This window comes from Pseudorasbora parva, chromosome 22 (genome assembly GCF_024679245.1).
Source record: "Pseudorasbora parva isolate DD20220531a chromosome 22, ASM2467924v1, whole genome shotgun sequence".
NCBI lineage: Eukaryota > Metazoa > Chordata > Actinopteri > Cypriniformes > Gobionidae > Pseudorasbora > Pseudorasbora parva.
This window is the reverse complement of record NC_090193.1, coordinates 30,080,029-30,107,178: the sequence shown is the minus strand read 5'-3', so window position 1 is coordinate 30,107,178 and position 27,150 is coordinate 30,080,029. Positions and strand designations below refer to the sequence as shown.

The following is a 27,150-nucleotide window of genomic DNA, read 5'->3' as shown; positions in this document are numbered from 1 at the left end:
AATAAAACAGATTTTATAGGGCCCTAAAAACCCAGTTTGTGAACCAAAGGCCAACCTAGAGGAAAGGAAAATCAAACCTGAGATCTCCTTCTCAACTCACATCTTTCTTCTAGACAGAAATGAGATCAAGTGAACATCAAATTGAGACATAAGGCAAAGTCTCCTGCTTCTCACATGTTTATCCTGAGACAAAAAATGACATTCTCTCATGTTTATCTTCTCTAAAGTTTCATAAGAGATCTCAACAACATCACATACTATGTTCTGATTTGTCTCCTTGGCTAGAGAGACTGGATTGCTCATATGTGTCTCCTCTAAAGTTTCAGAAGGGATCTCAACAGTATCACATGCTGTGCTCAGACTTTTCTCCTCAGCTAGATACTCTGGAACTCTCACTTTTATCACCTCTAAAAAGTTTCATAAAAGATCTCAATAACATCACACACTGTGCTCAGAATATTCTCCTTAGTCAAAGTCTCTGGCACTCTCAAATTTGTCAAACAAATGTTGGTCACTTTTTCAAAACTCTTCACACAGTGATCACAACTTCAGTCTGTGCAAGCTAAACTGTGGATCATTGGCACTTGATTTGAGACATGAATGAAGTGTTTTGTTAGTTTTTGTGGATGTTGAATGTGAAATAACTGCTGTGAAGCAGAAAGTTGGTTTGGAGAACAAGTTTTGAAAATGACCAAAGTATTGAGAAATGTGGCCTAGCGATTGTAAAAACTGTAATTTAGTTTAATTTGGCAGGGCAAATCCCAGCATCTTCTCTAGTTTATTTGAGAAGGGTTCTGCCACATTGGTAGTTGGAGCTCTATTGGCCTGTGGTTCACAAACTGGTTTTTCAAGTCTTCCCTTATTGAAATGTAAACTGTGAGTGGGGGGTTGTGGGGGTTGAGGAGAGAAACACACAGGCGTCGTGATTTACTATCTAACATCTAACTATCTATTAATACATTAGAGAGCTATTTCTGCTTGATTTAACCCTTTAAACTCAGGTATTGCTGTAAAAACTCTAAATCTTTGCAGTGTGTTTGTGATGATAAGAAATGTCACAGCAAACACACAGGCGTCGTGATTTACTATCTAACAGGGGACCTGAGTGAGTGTGTGTGTGTAACGTAATCACTATTCAATAATGACCTGCCATGAATACATTAGAGAGCTATTTCTGCTTGATTTAACCCTTTAAACTCAGGTATTGCTGTAAAAACTCTAAATCTTTGCAGCGCGTTTATGACAGCAAGAAATGTCACAGCAAACACACAGGCGTCGTGATTTACTATCTAACAGGGGACCTGAGTCAGTGTGTGTGTAACGTAATCACTATTCAATAATGACCTGCAATGAATACATTAGAGAGCTATTTCTGCTTGATTTAACCCTTTAAACTCAGGTATTGCTGTAAAACCTCTAAATCTTTGCAGTGTGTTTATGATGATAAGAAATGTCACAGCAAACACACAGGCGTCGTGATTTACTATCTAACAGGGGACCTGAGTCAGTGTGTGTGTAACGTAATCACTATTCAATAATGACCTGCAATTAATACATTAGAGAGCTTTTTCTGCTTGATTTAACCCTTTAAACTCAGTTATTGCTGTAAAACCTCTAAATCTTTACAGTGTGTTTGTGATTATAAGAAATGTCACAGCAAACACACAGGCGTCGTGATTTACTATCTAACAGGGGACCTGAGTCAGTGTGTGTGTGTAACATAATCACTATTCAATAATGACCTGCAATTAATACATTAGAGAGCTATTTCTGCTTGATTTAACCCTTTAAACTCAGTTATTGCTGTAAAACTCTAAATCTTTGCAGTGTGTTTGTGATGATAAGAAATGTCACAGCAAACACACAGGCGTCGTGATTTACTATCTAACAGGGGACCTGAGTCAGTGTGTGTGTGTAACATAATCACTATTCAATAATGACCTGCAATTAATACATTAGAGAGCTATCTCTGCTTGATTTAACCCTTTAAACTCAGGTATTGCTGTAAAAACTCTAAATCTTTGCAGTGTGTTTGTGATGATAAGAAATGTCACAGCAAACACACAGGCGTCGTGATTTACTATCTAACAGGGGACCTGAGTCAGTGTGTGTGTGTAACGTAATCACTATTCAATAATGACCTGCATTTAATACATTAGAGAGCTATTTCTGCTTGATTTAACCCTTTAAACTCAGGTATTGCTGTAAAAACTCTAAATCTTTACAGTGTGTTTGTGATGATAAGAAATGTCACAGCAAACACACAGGCGTCGTGATTTACTATCTAACAGGGGACCTGAGTCAGTGTGTGTGTGTAACGTAATCACTATTCAATAATGACCTGCAATTAATACATTAGAGAGCTATTTCTGCTTGATTTAACCCTTTAAACTCAGGTATTGCTGTAAAACCTCTAAATCTTTGCAGTGTGTTTATGACAACAAGAAATGTCACAGCAAACACACAGGCGTCGTGATTTACTATCTAACAGGGGACCTGAGTCAGTGTGTGTGTGTAACGTAATCACTATTCAATAATGACCTGCAATTAATACATTAGAGAGCTATTTCTGCTTGATTTAACCCTTTAAACTCAGGTATTGCTGTAAAAACTCTAAATCTTTGCAGTGTGTTTATGATGATAAGAAATGTCACAGCAAACACACAGGCGTCGTGATTTACTATCTAACAGGGGACCTGAGTCAGTGTGTGTGTGTAACATAATCACTATTCAATAATGACCTGCAATTAATACATTAGAGAGCTATTTCTGCTTGATTTAACCCTTTAAACTCAGGTATTGCTGTAAAAACTCTAAATCTTTGCAGTGTGTTTGTGATGATAAGAAATGTCACAGCAAACACACAGGCGTCGTGATTTACTATCTAACAGGGGACCTGAGTCAGTGTGTGTGTACTGTAGTCACTATTCAATAATTACCTGCAATTAATACATTAGAGAGCTATTTCTGCTTGATTTAACCCTTTAAACTCAGGTATTGCTGTAAAAACTCTAAATCTTTACAGTAAGTTTGTGATGATAAGAAATGACACAGCAAACACACAGGCGTCGTGATTTACTATCTAACAGGGGACCTGAGTCAGTGTGTGTGTGTAACGTAATCACTATTCAATAATGACCTGCAATTAAAACATTACAGAGCTATTTCTGCTTGATTTAACCCTTTAAACTCAGGTATTGCTGTAAAAACTCTAAATCTTTGCAGTGTGTTTGTGATGATAAGAAATGTCACAGCAAACACACAGGCGTCGTGATTTACTATCTAACAGGGGACCTGAGTCAGTGTGTGTGTGTAACGTAATCACTATTCAATAATGACCTGCATTTAATACATTAGAGAGCTATTTCTGCTTGATTTAACCCTTTAAACTCAGGTATTGCTGTAAAACCTCTAAATCTTTGCAGTGTGTTTATGACAACAAGAAATGTCACAGCAAACACACAGGCGTCGTGATTTACTATCTAACAGGGGACCTGAGTCAGTGTGTGTGTGTAACGTAATCACTATTCAATAATGACCTGCAATTAATACATTAGAGAGCTATTTCTGCTTGATTTAACCCTTTAAACTCAGGTATTGCTGTAAAAACTCTAAATCTTTGCAGTGTGTTTATGATGATAAGAAATGTCACAGCAAACACACAGGCGTCGTGATTTACTATCTAACAGGGGACCTGAGTCAGTGTGTGTGTGTAACATAATCACTATTCAATAATGACCTGCAATTAATACATTAGAGAGCTATTTCTGCTTGATTTAACCCTTTAAACTCAGGTATTGCTGTAAAAACTCTAAATCTTTGCAGTGTGTTTGTGATGATAAGAAATGTCACAGCAAACACACAGGCGTCGTGATTTACTATCTAACAGGGGACCTGAGTCAGTGTGTGTGTACTGTAGTCACTATTCAATAATTACCTGCAATTAATACATTAGAGAGCTATTTCTGCTTGATTTAACCCTTTAAACTCAGGTATTGCTGTAAAAACTCTAAATCTTTACAGTAAGTTTGTGATGATAAGAAATGACACAGCAAACACACAGGCGTCGTGATTTACTATCTAACAGGGGACCTGAGTCAGTGTGTGTGTGTAACGTAATCACTATTCAATAATGACCTGCAATTAAAACATTACAGAGCTATTTCTGCTTGATTTAACCCTTTAAACTCAGGTATTGCTGTAAAAACTCTAAATCTTTGCAGTGTGTTTGTGATGATAAGAAATGTCACAGCAAACACACAGGCGTCGTGATTTACTATCTAACAGGGGACCTGAGTCAGTGTGTGTGTAACGTAATCACTATTCAATAATGACCTGCATTTAATACATTAGAGAGCTATTTCTGCTTGATTTAACCCTTTAAACTCAGGTATTGCTGTAAAAACTCTAAATCTTTACAGTGTGTTTGTGATTATAAGAAATGTCACAGCAAACACACAGGCGTCGTGATTTACTATCTAACAGGGGACCTGAATCATTTTGTTAAACATAAATAAATCAAAAGTGGTTAGTTTAAAAAGCTCATAAATGTATAAGGTGGTAAGATGGGCCTTTTACATGGGCCAAAAGTCACATTATTTTTACAAATACTTGGCTAAAATAAAATGTTTTTAATAATGTCTATGTTAACACTTGTTTAAAAGAACTTTAGATGCAAAGTTTGTCCCATTTACCGTATTTTTTTTTATATAAATAAAATAATGCATTATTTTTCAATAATTATAGGACACTGTCATTAAAATGTTATATATATACACAGAAACAAAAAATGTTTACAAAAGCATTGAATGAGATCCCTTAATAATTTAATAAAGTGTTACGGTCTGTCCACGGCCATGATGGATGGTATTTACTATATTTATTTGTAGAAACTGAGGACACACACATTTTGATGGCAGATGTATTTAATTACATCCTGGTTGTTTAGATTTTTTAATCGTTTTTTCTTGGATCCTGTAGTATTTAATTTTAAAGTAATGCAAAGTTTGAAACTAGTCAGGGTGTTTAGTAAAGAGACATAATCTATATAATGTTTGTTCCTTTAGTAAGCAGCCTGTTAAACAGCAGCTCTAGAGTCAGAGGACAGCAGGCCATTCAAGCAATAGAGGAGTGTGTGTGTGTGTGTGAACGACGTGTGTTTAAGGGCTATTACAGTTCCTGCTCCAGCCTACAGGGGAGCTGCTGAGCATGGCCTTAAACACTCACACACTCTTAGGTCCCCTCTTGGTCAAAATTTTTAAAAATTCACCAGAGTGTTGTTTCTTGATTTTAACATGATTTAAACACACACACCTGTAGGTCCTTACTTGGTCAAACATTTAAAAAATCACCAGAGCATTTCTTTAGTTTTTTACTTCATTTTCACATGATTTAATGCATGACCAACAGGGGACTTGAAAAATGTCCCCTCTTGGCTCAGAGGTCCCCTGTTGGTGAGTGTGTAACGACGCCAAGGTCCCCTGTTAGATAGGTAGACAAGTACACACACACACACACACACACACACACACACACACACACACACACACACACACACACACACACACACACACACATATATTATGGCAGTATTTGTTGTGGCGGCTGTAATTTGTGCTTTAATTCAATTTAGAATTTTGTATTACATAAAATTGCTTTTTTTTATTTTGCAAAATAAAGAAAAAAAAATATTTGAATTTCAGTATGGATTATTTATTTTGAAGAATTGCTTTAAAATAGTTTATAAAATGTCTGAATGCATTACAGCAGTTCTGAAGTAAAATATGCTTACTTCTCATGAAAATAATGCCACAATAAATAGTACATAAAACAGGCTTAAAGGTACAGTATGAAAGATGTTTGGATTAAAATATCCAAAAACCACTAGAACAATGTCATATATTTTGTTGACTTGTGAACTTAGAATATACCAAATGTTTCCAAATGTTTTCCGTGCCTAATATCAATCTAGCTCACTGCAGTGTCCAACAAGTGTCTCATATTAGCTGCATTATAACTTTGAACTAGGGATGGCGAAAACTAAACATTTTCTTGACCAACCACCGAGACTGATTAGCTGGTTGAAACCGGTTAACTGATTAGTTTAAAATATGCTTCACTATTTGAAATAACAGCTGCGAGCCACGCCTGCAATTTCGCAACTCTGTCGCATCCCTCTGCCGCTCTGCCTCCCGCTCTCACACACACTGTCCCGGTGCCGCGGCCTCCCTTCAACTCACGTCCCTTTTTTTAAATCCCCTACAGCGCAAAACATGAGTCCTGCAAACGTGCCACCGAGGAGCTTGTTTGTAATTGGAGGACAAATGGCTCCTTAGTTTCGAAATGGTTTGGGTACAAGGTGATCGCGTTGAAAATAAAGACATTTGTCTAGCGTTAGAAGCTCATTTAAAACATTGCTGTGGCTCATTTAAGAAAATGACAGCTCTGAAGAGACGCCACTTTAGTTCAAGGTAGTGCTAACAATAATAAAGAAAGATGATGATCAATGCCTTATGTGTTACCACTGAAATGTTGAAGCTATATATTTCCAAATGCAAGCCCATCTTAAGCGGAATGCACGCTTCATACTGTCATCTGCCCTGGCTCTAACCTCGAGTGTTTACTTTTTGCAAACCTTGTGAGCGCGCAAACCCAAACGCTGTGACCTCGCGCCAAATGTTTTTATTGGTTTATTACGTACAAACAGGCGAGTTATGAAAAATTTAGTGTGAGGGATTTGTTCACTTGACACAAAAAGATTTTGGAATGAGATGGCTAACTGTAGTAGCGTTTAGTCCACTGTCTATAATAGCCTAATTTAAAAATCACTTTTTTTTTACGACAACCGACAACTTTGATCGGTTAACGTTGATACGGTCAACCATTGGTCAAACGGTCATCGGTTAACATCCCTACTTTAAACACACTCAAATGTATCTAATATGATAAAACAGTGCTGCGTTACCAAACGCATGCATGTGTATGCGGTGTAATGAAGGCTCCACGAAATCAAAGCGTCACAATGCTACGCCTTTATTTTCAATAGCGGTGAAAAATTACATATTGTGGCTTTAATTTGTATTAATGCAATAAATTATCTTAATACTTGTCCCTTTGAATGAAATAGGATCTTGATATGATTTCATGATACAGATTAAGCTAGAAGCGTAGATTAAAAGCATTAAAAGAGTAATCATGATGTTACTCACAGGCTGTTGACGGGTTCCTGCGGCAACTCTGGGAGACCATTCACCCCCGGTCCCCCTTCCTGGTTAGGGGATGGCTCCAAGCGCTGAAACATTAATGGCGTTCGGTTCTGTGTGAGATACGAACATGGCCTGCAGCTGGGATCAGACACACTCATGGGATATGGGGTAACACACACAAGCCACCGTGCATTACACAGGTGGTGGGGTACCAGACAGCAGAGGTCACCCAGAGGGCATCATAGGAAATGGATTCCTCCTGTGCCCTCGCCAACCTGAACGGAGTCCCTCATTGGGGCTGTGCTGTCTAGGTAGGTGCCGATGGTTCAAGGCATTTCCATCCAACCCACCAGAAGACATGGGTGGTAGTAACAATTTGGGCGTGCCACAGCGAAGATCTGAGGTTCATACTCGCAGAACTACAGGTTCTGGGGGCATGATACTATGAACACTAGAAATCTCAGAGACCGTGGTAGCCCAAAGGTTACACCAAGAACCTCCCCTCAACATCTATTAATGAACATATCGGCTAGACAAACGTGTCCACACGGAGGGAGAAAAGATTCCATGTTAGTGACTGAAAAATCAACCTCACCAATCAACGGATGGAGGAAAAAAAGACAAAAGAGAGACAAACAGAAGATTACACACAATGAAAAAGAACAAGAGACTGACAGTCGATCCAAAATGTCAAAAAGAATGGAAACAAAAATAAAATTTTGAATTGAAAAGAATTAGACACAAGGAAGACAGTTAAAAAATGCAAACAAGTTGACAAACAGGCATATAGAGACATCAAGGATGGATATAGAGAGTGAGACAGCCACAAAGCGCTGCTGATGTTGAGAGGGCGGTGCTGAGGTACAGGTGCAGACGGGTAAAGAGACATACAGGGGTTTAGGTGAGGAAGGACACAAACATATATTTAGACCATTCCCTGATGCTAGCAGAGTGTCCATGCTTCAATTATTACAATTAAACTTCTATATGGACAACGATAATCAGAAACAATGGACACTGTGCCTGTTCAGGATGGGAACATTTCCAGAAGGGGACAGGAGTGATACTGACAAAAGGCCATGTTGTATCATTCATCATTGCATATTCATTGGAAAATTACTGCACGTGTTTTTAAGCATGCTCTAATTCTGTAAATAAAATGTGTAATGATCATATCTATGGTATTTCCAGTGTTACTGTTTTCATGCCATAAAAGCACTGAAATATTAGAGGAGTTAGCGTGAAAATCTTAGTGCTCCATGTGGGAAGTGATGTGTATACTAATGTGTATACTGGGTCGGCAAATTTTTAAAAGAAATTAATATTTTTATTAATTATTTATTTAATAAATAAAACATTTATAATGTTATATGATTTATATTTCAGATAAATGCTGTTCTTTTGAACTTTCTATTAATCCAAGAATCCTGAATAAAATTATCACATTCCCACAAAAAGTTTAAGCTACACAACTGTTTTCAAAATCGATAATTATAAGAAATGTTTCTTGAGCACTAAATCAGTCAATTTGAATGATATATGAATGATCATGTTACACTGAAGACTGGAGTGGTGTTTTTAAAATAAATTAAAATAGAAAACTTCTTTTAAATTGTAATAACATTTCACAATATAACTTTTTTTTGGTCAAAAAAGAGACTTTTTTCAAAAATAATAATTTTTAAAAATCTTACCGACCCAAACTTGTGAATGTGCACATATCTAATAAGGGCAAATTTCAGCTTAAAATAGAATGAAGAGGTATTGGCTGTTCCTGAAACTGCAAGCAGCTGCCTATATGTGAACAATTTACAACCATATATTTGTATGCATACTGTATTTAAAGATCACACACAAATGCTGTATGGAAGCACCAAGATGCAAATAAAGTTTGCATATAAACGGGAATGCTTATTTCTAATTTAAAAAAAAAAATCATATATAGCCAATAAGTGAGAAGGTCACCAAATTTAAGATAGTTCTTTGGACAGGCAGGAATTTAAAAAATGTGCTGTTACCAATGTTGATAAGCAAAGTGAGGAAGTTCCCTCTGCAAATCAACTGAAAACTTGGCTAAATAGACTACATGATTGATTTGTTGGGAGAAGAGTTGTAAAAGGTTGAGAAAGCAGAGCAGACTTGGCATTTGTTTGTTTGTCTGAAGCGGTACCTGCTCCTCACGAAGCGCCTGCAGCTTTTTGGCCTTGCTCTGCCGGTAGTACTCCATTATCATCATGGCGGCGTAGATCTTGCCCACTGTCAAGTCTGTCGCTGCTGAAAGGATGAAAAAGTTAACCTGCACAATTAGACCGGGGTGGAATGGGACCCTGAGCCGAGAGGGGAATGGGAGTTGGAGACAAGGCATGCCACAAACACTTAGGTCTAGTCTCTCAGACCCAGACAAAACTTAGACATGACCTCATTAGGAACCTCAACGGAAATTAACAAATAGAACTTCGTTAGAGTCTAGAATGAGTCTTAATCTGGGTCTGAAATTCTGGACAACAGGTATACAACAAAACTTATACAAATACAGTGCCAAAAAGCACTTAGACATCTGAGCCACAGTTACGCATATATGAATGTCACTGCATTGACAACAAAATATCAAACCAAGTGGCATTTGCAAACAAATTTACAAATTAATTAGATATTTCTCATTTACAAACCAATGCTTTTTGTGAAATATTTTGCTCAAAAACCATGCTCTTCTCTCAAAATAAATGCCACCTGTTTTGTTAAATGCATGTTTTGTTAAATGCAATGAATTTCTTACATGTTTAGTATGGCTTAATAGAGTCCAAACACTTTTTGGGGCTTATGTATATACAGTTTTATATATATGTATATATTATATATATATATATATACATGCACTTATATGCTACATATATACACATGCACATTATACACAATAGACAAAGTTCACTGACAAATACAAAACACCACAGAGCTGATGGTCTTTTCACAGTCAGATCCTCATTAACTAAAGAACCTCTCATTTTACTCAAGGACCTTTTATTGCTTGACATTTCTAGGCTGTATTACGGTACATTCCTACGGGGACTCAAGAGCCATTTCACTATGAATAGATGTCATTAATGAGGCAACAATAACAATACCATAAGATATCACAATATTTTGCAAGGAGCTCAAATTTTTCATCAAAACTCTGCAGCGGCATCCGGAGTTTGAAATGAGACATATAACATTTAAATTTGAAAAAATTTGAGCTGCCATAAATGACGAAAAAAAAGCAACCCTTTCCCATCAAACACTTTCTTATTAGGATAACTTCATAGTAAAATGGCATGAAACACCGAAAGGATTAACAATAAACTCTAAAAATAAATTTAAAACATGCTAAAATCTCAAAATTAAAAAGAAAACATGCTAAAGGAAAGCACACAAAAGTATTTTCAGGCTACTTGTTTATTAGCTACTTCTGGTCATCATGTCAAACTTTTAAGTACCTAACATCTTTTAACACCCTCAGATATGAGGCAATAACTTTTTGAGGCTCTGTGGTTTGGAGGTTAAGCCCAGCTTTGTGCTTTACACGCGCTGGAGTGAAAAGACTTCTATAGAGGATCCGTCTATAGCGAGGCACCCCCTGATAACAGGCAATGAAGAAGATAGGAGAAAGGAAGAGTGAGAAAAAGAGAGAGGTTGGGGAAGGAGATGTAGTGCTGAAGTGGAATAACAATATGTAGGTCTAAATGAGGATAGCATACTATTCCAAATACTCCAAAACAAACTAAAGTCACATCGATGATCAGATGTGGAAAGAAATTTTATGAGCAATAAATCTAGCTATATGAAGCAGGATGATTTTTAGATAGAACTGATATGATAAAGCATGGTATTTCTGATTTACAATGTAAGATGTTGATTTGTCATGTGGGGATGGGCGAAAGGTTGTGATAGTGTTGCCTGATCAGAGGGTGCTGAGCGGTGTGGGCTGAGAGAAGCTGTCCTCTGATGAATTAGTGATCTTTGATTAGTTGTTTTTCTCTACAAACCCATCTGCAACTTACACTTGTGTGGAGTTACCAGCAGATCCAGGTTCTTCTGGGAGAGATTTGGCCAAATCGCCATCATTTCCTTACGGAGCTCCGCGTCCATCTGGTGTTTGTCTGCGCCTCCTGAAAGCATGTGATGTCAGGGCAGTGTACATACACACATACGCAAATATGTATAGATGAACAAAATATGCCAATACACTCAAAGCACAAACATCCCCAGAACACAAAAATAATATTCATTCATTCAGAAATATACACAAGACACAAGAAAGGTTGTTTTGGTTAACATTCGTCATACTTGGAAAGTTTTTATAATGAAAATTAAAAAAAAGAATTTAAAAAAGGACAGTATACAAGAAAGATGGATGTCATTCTGTACCCTTGGCGATTTTGATGTCCAGAGCTGTGCGTATCAAAGCCATCAGAGTAGAGTTGAAATGCACAGTGTTGTCATCAGCAACAGGTAGGTCCATACGTAGCAGTCTCTGTGGAGAGCCAATCAGAGGGGATGAGGGCGGGGCTGTGTAAGTTAAACCTCCAGTCAGATGCTTTGGTGGACTAAAAAAAGGCTTGGGGAGCTCAGCAGTCTGTAGCCAAAGAATAAACTACTAACCACACATATTTCAGTAGATTAAGTTGTTAAATAGATTGTTTGATTGTAGTTTTGACTTTCTTTTGATGCAGTGGTTGTGTACAAACCATGCATCATGCAAGTCATTGTTCAGGTGATACTCATACAACCACACAAAAAAGGAAGATTTTGTTGACATCTGTGAGAGCAGTTTTCTTGGACTGACAAAAGATTGACCAATACACATCCTGCAACCTTGTAATGTGTGAATGAAACATTCACACATCTTAGAGAACATATAGTACATACACATCAATTAAGTAACTTAATTGGAGCCCTCACAGATAACAGGAGCAGTATCACAAAGGACAAAGTTCCTCAGTGTTCCTCTGCCTGTGAAAACTGATCTCAGGCATAAATATCACTCACATAAGCATCTCTTATTTGCGAATGCCACTTGGGTTGATATACTGCAAATGTACATTATGAAGTGCTTTTAGTGCAATTAACACTAAGTAACTGACCCTTTAATCAGCTGGCAAAGGCTGAGGACACAAATATCAGTTAAATTTGACATTTGTTTCAAAAGGCTACTGTTAAAGAGCTCCCCCTACCTGTTGGAGGTTGTATATTTTGGACAAACCAATTAATGAAAGGGCACCTAAAAACAGCAGTTTTTAGATGCGTTTCCATGCATTGGATGTACATTCGGGGAATTGGAACACACAAGCACACAACATGGCATTAGTGTGAGAAAGGGAGCATGTGTGAGCCTGTGTATACGCGTGTGCCCATTTCAGACCAGTCCGTCGTTCCTTGGAGGTGTAGATACAAACGAGCATGAGCTGCGTTCCAGTGGTGGCCATGCAGAAGCGCATGCAATGCAGCACAAACTCCCAAATCGGAGTTCAGTGGCGACCCGCCCTCCCCAACGGTCCCGGCCCACCCGAACATCAACCCCTACTCCATGCAGCATGCACCCCCCTCCTCCCTCCCCACCCCTCACAGAACAAGAGCAGTGCAGCCGCGCACAGAGAGTATCATTTAATCTTTTATTGACCACTTGTATTTTTGGGTTTGTTTAGCATCTTTACTGGGATATTTCTCATAGGGTTAATTGATATTTTGCATATTTTTTTTCTGATCTCTCAATGCAAAACGGGTGCAGTTTTTTTGAAGGTCAGATAAGTGGCATTGGTGGCATTCCCTACAGAGTTAAGGAGGAAAAAATGGCTGTGTTGTACACCGAGAGGTGTAGGACTAGATTAGGGGCAACAGATATAGAGGTTAGTTCACTTCAGACTGGAAAGCTATGAGATATGCACCACATATAAAAATAATGAGAAGGGGGGGGGGGGGGGTAGTGGTGTGCTTGGCAATGGATAGAGAGAAAGTCTGAGAGGAGAAAGAGAGCAAAAAAGAAGAATTGTTGAGATGAGGAGAAATAAGAGAGTGAGGAAAGTGAGAGGAAGAGGTTGGAGTGAAGGGAGTCTCAAAGGGAGTAAACTTTGTGAGCTTGTAATTAAATTGCATTTCAGAAAATGTCTACCACATTATAACTGTCCATGCTGGCCTAAAGGAATTCCGTTCAGTGGATCTTAGTCAGTGTAGATGCCAGTTGTATTTAGAAATTAAATTATAGAAGTGGAAGTACTGTCTGTCGAAGAACAAACTGTTCACTGATGGATAAAAAACTGGATACATTTTTTTTTGCACTGTGAGCAAGAAAACACATGAAATATGATCTTTGCAATCTCTGATTGAATTGTCACATGGGATATCAAGTAGTTTTTTCCTCACAAATGTGTGCATTTTCTGTAATATTTTCAAAATAAACAAATTTTTGCACACTTTGTCCTCACCATTGTTCAAAAGTTCTGAGTCAGTAATTAAAAAAGGAAATACATGAATAATATTTACATAAAAAATTATATATATATATATATATATATATATATATATATATATATATATATATATATATATATATATATATAAGTAATGCATGTATAATTTAGAACATTTCTATTTCAAATACAGGATGTATTGAACTTTCTATTCATCAAAGACAAAATATTAAGCAGTACAATTAATGGATAATAATAATAAGCAATGTCTCTTGAGGACCAACTTCAGTATATTAGAATGATTTATGAAGGATCACGTGACACTGAAGACTGGGAAATATATTAAAATAAAAAACTATTTTAAATTGTATTAATATTTCCCAATATTATAGTTTTTATTATATTTAAGATTAGATAAATGCAGCCTTGGTGCATACAATAGCAAACCTTACCAAGCTCAAACTTTTGAACAGTAGAGTCCATGACATTCACTACAAATGATGCAAGTCAAATCATTAGTTTTGTACACATGCAATTGAATTGTATTGAGAAAAAGACTACACAGATATACATCATGGGACATTAATTACAGTCTCCACCTGCAAAATGAGTGGCAAATAATATTTTGTATGAGAAAATGTATGAATCAACATGGCTCTGATTTCATTCACCTCAAGCTAAATACACCATCTACTCTGACTAAGGTCCATGGCTTTTACATAATAAATATGTAATGACATGTAAAATGGCTGGATGTAACTCACATAAGGATGCATTCAGATTATCACTATTCATATCAGATCATCACAATTTGCATAATTAAGAAGCATGCCGACTAAAAGTGAAGAAATGAGAGATAGAGAGAAGGAAACAGGAAGTGAAAGAGAGAGTAGAAGAAAGATTTTTTTTGATGTAGTGGCTGAAAATGCAAAATTGGAGGAATGTGATAGATAGAGCAAGAAACAGTAAGAGAGAAAGAGAGAGGGGAACGGAAACAGGTCAGAACTGCATTGACAGAATCAAACGAAGGACAGGTGGGAAAGCTTATCTGTGAATCTAGTGGATTTGCTGAAAAAAATCAAAAAAAAGTTTAAAGACTCCTAAAAGCTGATCGCACTGGCTGAACCTACAAAAGTGTCATCTGCTGAAATTATGGAAAATATATTGGACATTTGTAGACTTTAGAAATCATCCACTGGAGGGAGAGACACAGAGGACCAAAGGCGCACAATCCTTCCCAGTCCTTCTGTACACGCACACAGTGAAACATGTATATTTCTGTCTATATGCTTCATATTTGTATTTAAAGTTTAACACAGGGCTCCATTTCTGCTATGAACATGGAAAACATAATGCAGGAATAATACAAGATTCCTTGTTTTCTGGTTAAAGTCAACATGAAATGGTACCCAAAACCCATTTTACATTTTACTAATGAAACTGGATATTCAAAGAGAGCAAAAGTTGTAGGCAACTTGATTTTATTCACTAGGAAATAATTTGAGTTGTTGCAGAGGAGGAACTACTAATTAACATTTGATGAACGATTCTTAAGAAATAACATTTTTGGGTTTGGAATAATTAAGAAACTAAATAAGGTCTGTTTTGATTTCATGTTGATTTTAACAAATTTTAATTTAATAAACGTATCTCTAACAATAAGGCTGCAAATAAAAGTTAACAGTTGCTGCTTTGCAGCGAAATCATTTGCATCATTTGCATGTGAGTGAGCGAGTATTTGAGTACGGTGCAGAAGGGCTGACAAGGTACCCTCCGTTCCCGCTCTCCAGTGGATGTGTGCGTACGTGTATGTGTGTCAGCTGGCTAACAATTTCACCAGTACCCCACAATGTAAAAAGAAAGATACAGCAGCTCACCAACACCAACACTAACAAAAAAAACGGACAGCTTTGATTGGCTGTGGCGCACCCACGGCGGGCTGCTGCCGCTAACCTTGTAGGCGACCCGAGCTGGGCACCTCTTTCCCAGGCCTAGCGGAGGACACATGTGCCTTAGCATCTCATACATATCAGTGTAACTGATCCTGCCGCTGTAAGGGGGAGTGGGGTGGGGGTGGAGGGGTGAGACCCCCGAAAATTAAACGAGGAGAACGGGGGGAGGGAAATAGGAGGACAACGAAGGACGAATAAAACAATGGACAAGAAGAGAAACAATGGAGGGGGACAAACCGGAGGATGGTGGGATTTAAACCAAAAAAGGAGAAAGGAGGAGGAAATAAGAACGGCAAGAAGGAAAAACAAAGACACATAGGTTACTATTTTGATCTGGGCGAGGGGCGGGGTTTTGAGAGCGTGAGCGCTCTTGATTGGCTGGAGGTTAAACAGGAGGAGGGGAAGCTGGTTTTTAGTCCTAGTAAAAACACGGTTCTATGCGATCGTGGGACGGTCCCATAGAACTGCAGTGGGGCTTCAAACAGGCAAAGAAAAGCTCCGCTGCTTGGTGGTGAACTATGGCAGTCACGTCAATGCAGTCCTCTGATCCCCAACCCTCACTTCGTCCCCAAACAAGAACAATGCACACTGTTACACCCAGTTTGCCAAGGCATGGTTCAACAGCAAGCAGAAAGAAAAAAATAATAACAAAATGACTGATTCGTTCGTTCATTTTTTTTTTTTTTTTTTTTTGCTGTTAAGAGTGATTTATTCAACAGAGAGATTCGTACAAACTTGGCGTTCGATGGCAGTGCAAATCATGCTTCTAAAAAGGTGTCTGCATTGTCCTGCACATTCTCATTTGTCATATCAGAATGCATACAGAGATGGAAAACAAAATAACAAAAATGAATTTCAAGAAAAAGAAGAAAAACTGTGGAATAAAAAAAAACTTAAAAAAAGAAAACATAAAAAAAGAAAAGCAACATTCATTCCAGTCTTCAATGCGAGCAGGTGCTTAAGTTTTTTGTTTAGTAGGATCCAAACCTTGCAGGCCACCCTATGAGGACATTTCTTGCCTAAGCCCAGCGGGGGGTCGATAACCCGCAATAAACTGTACATATCCTTATAATGAATGCGCCCGCTGCAAGAAGAATACAGGGAGGTTAGAGAGGGGGCACACACAGGAAAAGAGAGAAAAAAGAGCCAGAGAGCCAAAGAGGAGTTGGAGAGGAAGAAGAAAAAATTGTGAAACAAGAAGAGGAGCACAAAGAACAAGAGAATAAAAGCACACATATCCATTGACAAATCACAGACCAAACCCAGTGAAGTTGTTCCACTGCCTCAAACCAATAGAAAACCAGATCATTTCAAGGACAGCCCAACCGATTTTAAGCTAACAGACATGTTCAAATCATACAAAGTTATGAACGACTGCAATCTCCCTGGAATGGACACTTTTCACAAGACTTTGATGATGAACTTCCACAATATTAGATTCCACAATTAGCTTTGTTTTTTTTGTTTTTTGAATGAAAGATCCAAGGGACAAACAATGCAGATTCATTATTACAGACTTCTTTGAATATATTTACCAAGGATGCCAATAATTCTGACCTTTACTGTACATATATATATATATATATATATATATATATATATATATATATATATATATATATATATATATATATATATATATATATATATATATATAAAACAAAAATACCTCTAAATACAATTTATGCTATTTATTTCCATAATAAAAACCTTGAAATGTGAAAAGGGGCCATTGTCTTGGATAAATTTAAACATGATTGCGAGGGTTACTGTAGCCAAGATTTTAATGCATGTCAAAATCCAGTGCACTAAAGCCCAGCTATGCATGTGAGTGAAATCACCAGATACAATCTTGAAAAAACAACAACACAAAATTGGTAAAGCTGTCCTTGAATGATCTTTAGTGCTGTTCTGAATCCTCCCCCCATTATGGTGCGGAGTAAACGAATCCACCGTTATGACCGTGCACATGAGAGGCTCTCTCATCTTTACGAGTCCAATGACTTAATTGAACTGCATACAGTGACACCTACGTGGGCTTTACCAGGCAAAATACATGAGGTGTATTTTGTTAACGTTTGTATGCAGTGGCAAGTACAGAAATAAGCTGCGACAGCTTGTCTGTGAAGATGTTTGCCATGCACACCTGAGCCATAAAGATGGGAGAATTAAGTCATTGTGAAGTCAGAATCTGCCATGCACAGGGTCTCACGTTCAACTCTTTTAAAGTACTTATACACATTTTTTTTCTTCTTGAGCAGATTTTTCCTTAAAATAGTTGCACTTTTATGTTTTTTTTTTAATTGTTTTTTTTTAAATCCAAAACGATACTGTAGTAAAAACGTATGGTTTCTTAATACTGAAATCATTTGTTCAAATCATAATTGTGTAAAATGCAGAATTGAAGAACTGGGTCCCTTTCAGTTCATGAGGTTGAATTTGAATTGAACTGGCCACATTCTACACAAAACTGAATTGGAGTTTGAATTGGAATGACAGAAAGAGGAATTTGCCATCCATCCATCCATCCATCCATCTATCCATCCATCCATCCAATCCATAAGGTCTATAAACCTTCAAACTTTCAAACAGGGCTTTCTAAATCCGGAATTCAATTTTGTCTCGCTTTTCTACTTTATATTTGTTGAATTATGAATGTATTTCAATTTTAAGTAATTTCAGTTTTACTTTACGTTCAATTTGGAATTCTACATCTTCTTCTTCTGAACTTAAATTCTATAAAAATTCAGGAAGTGATCTGGAATACATTTTTTTTTTAGTTAACTCAATTCTGATTGGTGACCAACCCTGGCTCAAAAACCTTTATTTTCTCAATTATCTTTGTATGGTGCATTATTAACAGGGTTAAAAGGGTCTCTCCGAGCTGGGATAAGGAATCCCTACATTCAGACCATCTCCATAGGCTCCTGCAGAACAGCACTTGAGGATGAGGCAAGCACTGGGATGGGGGAAAGTGGGAGACACTACTGACTGGGTAGACAGAGTTTGTGGAGTTGGTACAATTGGGCTCATCTACATGTGTCACATGAAATCAGACTGCTATGGTCACATCAGCCCTAGGATGGGATAAGAGGGATATAAAAACAAATATTGGGCATTTTGAGAGTTTAAGATCCACTATTTGTGAAAAGGGCATTATCTTGAGTGACCATGGCCAGTGTTGTGGGACGTTCTGGGGATGTTTTCAGTAACAAAAGACATAAGAGCTATGGAGAAGAATGGTTAGTTTTTAAGTTAGTTTGTGTGTACATAAAAATATCGGTGAAAAAATAATCTTTAGAATGTTACAGTGTTTGTTAGCTTGCAGGAAGCATGTTTCCTTTTAAAAAAAATGTTATATGCGTTGCAACTGATTTAGGATTTACAATTAAAAATCAACGGTTGCATGATCGTCTAAAGAAGTGGTTCTCAAACCTGTCCTGGAGGACCACTAGTCCTGCACATTTTGTATGTCTCCCTCATCTAACACACCTGATTCAACTCATGAGCTCATTAGTAGAGACTGCAAGATCTGAAATGGGTGTGTCAGATATTGGGAGACAAATAAAATGTGCAGGGCTGGTGGTCCTCCAGGACAGGTTTGAGAACCACTGGTCTAAAGAATTATGATCATCTTTAAAATGTGTTTTTGTTGTGTGAGATAGAAAAAGGTTGTGCATGCAACTCACCAGGCTGCTGGGTCGTACTCTGCCCATATCCTGACATACTCATCCAAATGATGTGGTCCCAGGATGGAGGAGTCCCTGGTCAAGTACTCAAAGTTATCCATGATGACAGCGACGAAGAGATTCAGCATCTAAACACATAAACAGACAAGTAAGACTTTTTTATTGAAGCGAAAAATAAAAACAGATGGATCTCTGAGACAAAAAGTGAAATGTTAAAAAGTGAGATTAAGGTAAAGGAAGGAGTAAAGAAGAGAGGAAGTTGTTCTCACCAGGAAAGAACAGAGGAAGATGAAAGAAACAAAGTAGACATAGGCAAAGTTGCTTCCGCACTCTGGCTCTTTGTTCCCAGAATTTTCATCACATTCCTTTCCTCCGAGACATGCCAGCATGATCTCATGCCATGCCTCGCCAGTGGCACTCCTGTTACCAAAACATACACATACATGATATTAAAAAATTGAAAGTAAAATTTTAAATAAAACAAAATGCTATTAGTAGGAAAAACGAACAAACACTTAAAACTAGAAAACAACTAACAAAATAAAAAACAAATTAAAGCTAAACAGAAATATATATATATATATATATATATATATATAAATGAAATGCCAAAAGTAGATAAAATTACTAAAACGTAAAGGTTTTGGTGTGAAACAATATATGCAGATCTTTTTCCCCGAAACAAAATTTAAAGGTTTAATTCTAAAATTACTAAAATAAAAATGAATTAAATCTAAAAGGAAAAATGACAAATGCACTATAAAACAAAAACTTATATAACTTAAACTATAACTTAAGCAAAACTTAAAATGGAAAAACAACAAGCTAAATCAAAATATGAATAAATACTCTAACAGTAATACTAAAATAATGCTGGTAAAGACACAAGATGGACCTGAAGAGGAGCATTAGCGCCATGATGAAGGTTTGGAAGTTGTTGTGCTCGTCGATCGCTGAATCAGCATCCAGTTTTAAGTTTCCAAACAACTAAAGCATCACAGAGCAAATATAAAACTTCTGCACACATCGCAAAGTTCACACATTTGATATCCTAGATAACCTTATACCACTCATATATGTGTTGATTGACAGATGGCTTATTTAGGTTTAATTTTTGTCTTTATTTAGTAAAACCCAGTGATGTTAGAGCTCATTTTAAACAGAACAGTTGTTACCTGCATGCCAATGATGGCATAGATGAAGAACAGAATTGCAATGAGCAGGCACACATATGGCAGAGCCTGTAAAAAGACAGAAACAGCATGAAAGTAGGAAGACAGAATTTTGACGGTTGGCTAAGTCTGTGCTAGGGGTTGCAGAGACTAGTCGAACTTAATGCTCGGCCATGATATTTCAAGGATATTTCACCCAAAAATGAACATTTGGAAGGACATGAGGGTGAGTAATTAATGACAGAATTTTCATTTTTGCGGTAACTGTCCCTTTAAGCTTGATGTTGACTTGTTGCTGATCATGGCCTATAGATGATGCAACAGGATAAGAAATCTTTGAAGTCCATGTTTACCCTCTGTTTCCAACAGTTAAAATGACAAATAAATGTATACTTCGAGAGTGCTCTACAATTTATTTATTTATTGATTATACCATCTAGATAATCAATATTGATCAGGTGAATGCACATTTTAAACAACTTATTGTAAAAGACACATTTCAGTAGCTCAGAAATGTACTATCAACACTGTTCTTAGAAACTGAAAAGTTCTAGCATATACAGTATTTCTTGGTAACAAAGGCTACGTCTACATTAATCTGATAAATTTGAAAACGGAGTTTTCGTTTTAAAATGCTCTCCATCCACACTAACGTGTGTTTTAAAAGTTTCTCATCCACACTGAAAAGTCAGTAAATGCTAACATCAACTTAATGCGCATACATACAACTTCACTGAGATGATACAGACATCATAAAGTTATCACACAATTCTTCTGGCAGGATCCTTTTATTTAGCAAAATATATAACCATTCACTGATGCATCCAGGTCACACTCGGTCAACCATTATTGGTCTAAAACTCCACTCGTATTTTGCCACAGGAAAGCAAATGCAAGTACATTTTATTTCATCCTTGTTAGGACTGAGATGTGTGCAAAGTAACATATTTAAGCAACTGTGTGAAGATGCATATATATTGGTACAATATGCATCACATGACTAAACATGCGTGTTTTTTTTTTTTTTTTAATTACTCCGTCTTCACAGTCCACACTACAATGCGAAGACAGCGTTTTCAAATTTATCAGCTTTGGAGAGCGTTTTCAAAAAGCTAAGTCTTCGTTGACTTAAAAGTAAAACACTCATAGTGTAGACGGAAGGCCAAAACAGAGAGAAAAATATGCGTTTTCAAGCTAAAACGTATTATTGTGGACCTGGCCAAAAATCCACAGCTCCAATATTAGCAGAGAGAGACGTTGTCAGGTAATCAGAAAAATAGGATGCACTTGAGCTCAATTTTGAGTGTCTTAGCAAAGGGTGGGAATTCTTAAGTACGTGATTTTTTATTTTTTGAATAAATTTGCAAAGACTTCAAACAAACTTCTTTCACATTGTCATTATGGGGTATTGTTTGTAGAATTAAGGGGAAAAAAACAATGAATTTAATTAATTTTGGAGTAAGGCTATAACGTGCAGCATTTTTCTACGTAGGTAATATAATACTTCTCAAGTAGAAAAATAGTCTCTTTTTTAACTGAAACAGAGTGCATGAAATTTAACATCATAATCAGTGTAAAGGTTTTGGCGCAAACAAAGGTTTGCATATATTGTATCTTAAGTCTTGATCCTAAGTCTCATTGGATTTGGTTTTGGCATGGGAATTGGTGTGTTTTTTGTACCTTAAATGACTGAACGAAGGTCCAAAGCAGAATGCGAATGGTCTCGCCCTGCCTCAAGAGCTTAATGAGACGTGCTGCTCGGAAGAGTCTCAGAAAACTCAGGTTTATGAAGTTATTCTGTGGAGATTAGATTGAGATGAATGTAGAAACGGAGACAGAGGAGAATGTTCCAGAAGAACAGGGAGAATGTGAAAGAGACAGGCAGAAGGTATAGTAGAGAGGTGTGAGGTAAAGTGAAGAAGAAAAAAATCACAATCAGTTTACTTGATAAGATTTTTTATTTTATTAAAATAAATAAAAAATAATAATTTAGAAGAAAAGACTGGGTTAAAGTAATATGTAAGCTATACAAATATTTTTGTATATAAATGTATATAAAGTAATGAATAAAATAAACTTAAAATGGGATTCACATAAAAAAGGAAACAAAACAAGAAAATCATTTATCAAATTAATTCAGAAGGTGCTAAAAAAAACACTAAACTGTAACAGTCATCATCCAATCATATATTAAAGCATAAACTTTTTTTAATCAAATGCACTGATCTGTTGAGACAGGCAAGCCACATTATGGAAGCAGCCCGATGCAATAATATTATAATATTTAGGCCTTAGCAAATTCAGGCATAAGGAATAGAATACCAACAACATTAGCCAATGGGGATTGGCTGCGTTGGTCATGTAATTCTCAATGGTCCAATCCACACAAAATGCATGCCAAATGTCTTTTCTTTGCATTTTAGAAGACTTAAAAAATAACAATTTCAGTGTGGTATTTTAAGTACATTTGATATAATCAGCCAGCAAAATGTTGTGTTTAGACTTGGTACAATACATAATAGAGAGTCTGAACTGTGTGGACAGGTTATTGAGGATCAATCCACCATTCCAGCATACACATATTTCAATGAGTGAGATGCATAGGAGGAACTACAGTAGTGCAGAACAGGCGGACGAGTTGGGGAAATGAGGGAGGAAATAAGGTAATGAAAGAAAAATCATCATGCAGCTTTTGCTAAAGTGCATGGCATTCAGAGATGATATGGAAACGATTGTGACTAACTGTGCAAGTGTAAAGGCATTTTTATGAGCAAACACACAAAAACTAGTGCTCTCATTGGTCACTGGGTAACCAGGTAGATGAGAACTACAAGTCAATATGAGCAAGAGTCATCTACTGAAGTTTGTCTTCAACCTCTTGTAAATACATTTAGGTCAATCAACTATGTCAATGTCAGTTAATTCACTAGATATTGGCCCATATATGGTTTAATATATATGTATTTTTTTATTAGAGTGGACAGTATGATCACTTTAATAAGTAATAGTACATATCACAATAGAGTTATCCCATTCTACAAAATGATTGCTGTGTGGAAAAATCTATCACAATATAAATAGTAAACTAGTCCTATTTTGTATGAGCTTTTTTGATTGCAAATAGAGAATATGAACGTTAACGTGAGCAGCTGTCCAATAGTCCATATTTGGAGTTGGGAGGGTCATCATACTGGAAGCACATGCTTTGAAGAAGGAAGGGATGGAAGAGCGAGGCATTTTGGGTAATGGATGCAATAGAAGCTGAGAGAAATTACAAACCAACCAGATTCTATGTGTTGTTGCAGTAGATGGATGCATAGATGAGTGTGTGAGGGGTTTGGATGGGTACATATGAGATGGAAGATATGAGAGTTTCATAGTGCATTTTTTGTTTGTTTTGGATTGGATGGGTTTATCGCCAACAAATCAGAGGAACAAAGAAAGCATGTAAAAAGATAAAACAGGAATAAGTCGTTATGGATACAGTCAACAGGCTGATTAATCAAACACAGATACGGTGGGCATTGATTCACTATCAAGGCTGTTCCAGTGGCCAGACCGAATTTGACTGATTTGACCAGACAGTAAAATATGAAGATTATGACCTAAAAATCTTTTTGTTACAAATACAATGCTAGGTGCCCCAGGGGCAGTTTTGTTATTGTTAATTAAATTGATTTTATTGAAAAGTTTTTGCTAATTGAAATAAAGCTAAAATTACATATGTTATTAATTAAATGATGAAATATCTAATAAAAAACTAAACAAAAACTGTAAAGTGAAAAACATTGAGGTATATATATAAATATTGTCTTGGCAACTACATGTAATAAGTTTTAGTAAAAGCATTAACATTACTAAAACTAAAATTATAACGTAAACTGAAATTAAAAAATACAGCTAAATAGAAATATTAAAATAGAAACAGAAAAATTACATAATTACATAATACAATTACTAAAACTTTAACATTAAAGCAAAAATAAATATTCAAATAAAAATGTAATTCAAAATATGCATAAATACTGTAATAGTATATAAATAATACTAAAATAACACTGTGGAAAGTTCGAATAATAATCCATATTGTGTAATGTATGGCCACTGGGAGAGCCCACAAACTTAAGTTTAACACAGAGTAAAGTGTCTGTCTCGTTTTTATAGACAGAGCACCCAAAAAGCACAGAGAGGAAACAACACCAGCACAAATAAACACTCAAACACTGACATTCACACACACAACCCAGTACAAATACACACAACACTTAGCAATAGCATGAACACATGAAGTGGAAGACTGAACGGGTAAATATTCAAGTAGATAAAAGTTAACAATTTGCTGACAAGTTAAGACAAATTTAAACCTTCCTCATTAAGCACTATAATAATAGGCTGATATACTAAACACATGCTGTATATTCAGTATGTGTGTGGGAATGCAACTTTTTACAGTCACAAGAAAGGGGAGTGATTGTAAAATATGCATTTACTGGGATTAAAATGAGTATTTATGTACAAATGGATATATTCACATCTGTCATTTCAATTCCAAAATGAATCAAGATGCAATCTGTATTTGTTTTCTAAACTTGTCCAAAAGCGCACTTACCCCAAACTCTGTCACTAAAATATCTGTGATGCTGCCGATAACGGACACAAAATCAAAAATATTCCAAGCGTCTCGGAAATAATTCTGCAGAGAAACAAAAGGAGAGTGTGTGTTAACCAATCATGTCAGATTTTTATTGGAGCGAGGACCCGTATTACCCAATCCTGCTATGACAAGACTATTTAAGAAGTGTAGCCAATCAAATGTCTGTCACCATGGAGACAGGCAGACAAGTGCATCAGATGTTTGTTTTTTCCCAAACACATTTTTCGAAGGGGTAAGGAGAAGAAACATGTTCCATAAATATCTCAGGTCTAAATAAGTACCAGGATATATGAATTAATAATGGATGATATCTTTAGATTGTGTGATGAGTAATGCTAGGAAGAAAAGGATGTATGAATGCGATCAGCCAGACTTACTTTGACACCAAAGGCAATGATTTTCAGAACACACTCCATGAAGAAGAGTGTCGTGAACACGATATTCAGGTTCTTCAGGACTTTATCATATGCGTCGGAGGCCCCATAGTACTGGAAACATACAGTAAAGAAAATTTAGACCCTGATGGATGCACAGACAATATTGACACTAGTGGAGGAGGAAGAAGATCGTACCTTCATCATAAGGACGATTGTGTTGAGCGCAATGAGAGCCATGATACTGTACTCAAACGGAGGCGACACCACAAATTGCCACATTCGGTACTGAAAGCTTTGCTTGTTCTGAGGCATGTGGCGCGTTAGAGGTTTGGCATTTATAGCAAAATCAATACAGGCTCTCTAGAAGACACAGAACAACAAAAAACTGTGAAAGAAGCATCTCACGTTGCATGTTTGTTGCAGTGAAAAGACAAGTGAAAAGTAAAACTGTGCAGCAGTAAAACCGACTAATGCTAATAGCTTTTTTTTCTTTTACATTAGCATGAGGTTAAAAATAAAAAAATGTGAGTGCACAAATGCAAACAGCTCAATTGAAGAGAGATGCTTATGCCGCAGAAACAGTTTAATATACATGAAAAGTTTTCTAATGGTGTAATTATTCAAGTCTCATCTATGGAATTTTATTGCAAAATCTAGAAAAGAGCAGATGGCCTTCCCGCCTTTTCTATCTCTTTTACTCTGTTATTTTACTCTTGTTTACTCAGGATTATTCCTCGAAGAACGCTATCGGCCATTGTCACTGTCAATCATCATTAACTTGTGTGTCTTCACTGTTTTCTCTGCGCTAGTTTAAGCAAACCTTTTGCTAGCGTTGTTCTAACTGTGACTATTTTTACTTGTACCATTTTTGTTTTGTCATCTTGCATTTCATTCATACTTGTTATTTTCCCATTGTTTTCTCCATGTATCTGGGAAAAACAGGTAAGATATCACGTGAAATACATTATGTAACACTTAGAGATCTTTTATGTATTATACGCACTAGGTTATTGAGCACTAGGGCTGAACAATACATCGAATTTTCATCGTCATCGCAATATGAACTCGCGCGATGAACACATCGCAACTGACAGCCTGACACGATGAATAAAGGAAAATCGTTTTTAATGTGACAAATAGCCTAATAAACTTTTGACCTATCATGTTTAGCCCTGAAGACATAGCTGGCCCATTCATACTATTTGCCCAATCAGGTGAAGCCCCAGGAAGTGTCAGCTACGCTCAGATTGATTTGTGAGGTGTCAATTTAGTTGCGACACTGTGCCGTTAGTAAATACGATGGCGGAGGAAGGAAAGAAGAGTGAGGAAACTTCAGTTATATGGAATTATTTTGGATTTAGGAGAAATGACACATTACAAACACAGGCAGCCTACTGTGTAAAACATGCCAAACAGTGGTGCCAACTTCAAGAGGGCAGATATTTTTTTGCTGGTTTTATGAGTCCTTAAGGATTGTAGTAGTGAGACACATTACAGTTATGGCCATTTTTATTTCTATTTATTTATTTATTTATTTATTTAATTATAAGAGCTATTTTCCCCACATTTTTATTCAAAGAGAGATGTTTTTGTTGAGTAAAATATAGCAGACAATGACATTGGAGGCACCACGCCGTGTGAACAACGGCTTAAAAGAA

At 36.7% G+C, this 27,150-nt stretch overlaps 1 protein-coding gene across 1 annotated transcript in view; it reads right to left on the bottom strand.

The window, feature by feature from the left end:
• Positions 1-27,150, bottom strand: part of cacna1ab (calcium channel, voltage-dependent, P/Q type, alpha 1A subunit, b) — a 162,040-nt gene that overhangs the window by 25,262 nt on the left and 109,628 nt on the right. The window contains 13 exon segments of the mRNA XM_067432376.1: positions 7,209-7,315; positions 9,376-9,479; positions 11,243-11,350; positions 11,610-11,715; positions 16,588-16,684; positions 19,290-19,417; positions 19,559-19,709; positions 20,185-20,276; positions 20,465-20,530; positions 22,142-22,258; positions 25,071-25,154; positions 25,493-25,603; positions 25,688-25,852. Coding sequence (XP_067288477.1) covers positions 7,209-7,315; positions 9,376-9,479; positions 11,243-11,350; positions 11,610-11,715; positions 16,588-16,684; positions 19,290-19,417; positions 19,559-19,709; positions 20,185-20,276; positions 20,465-20,530; positions 22,142-22,258; positions 25,071-25,154; positions 25,493-25,603; positions 25,688-25,852 — 1,436 coding nt within the window.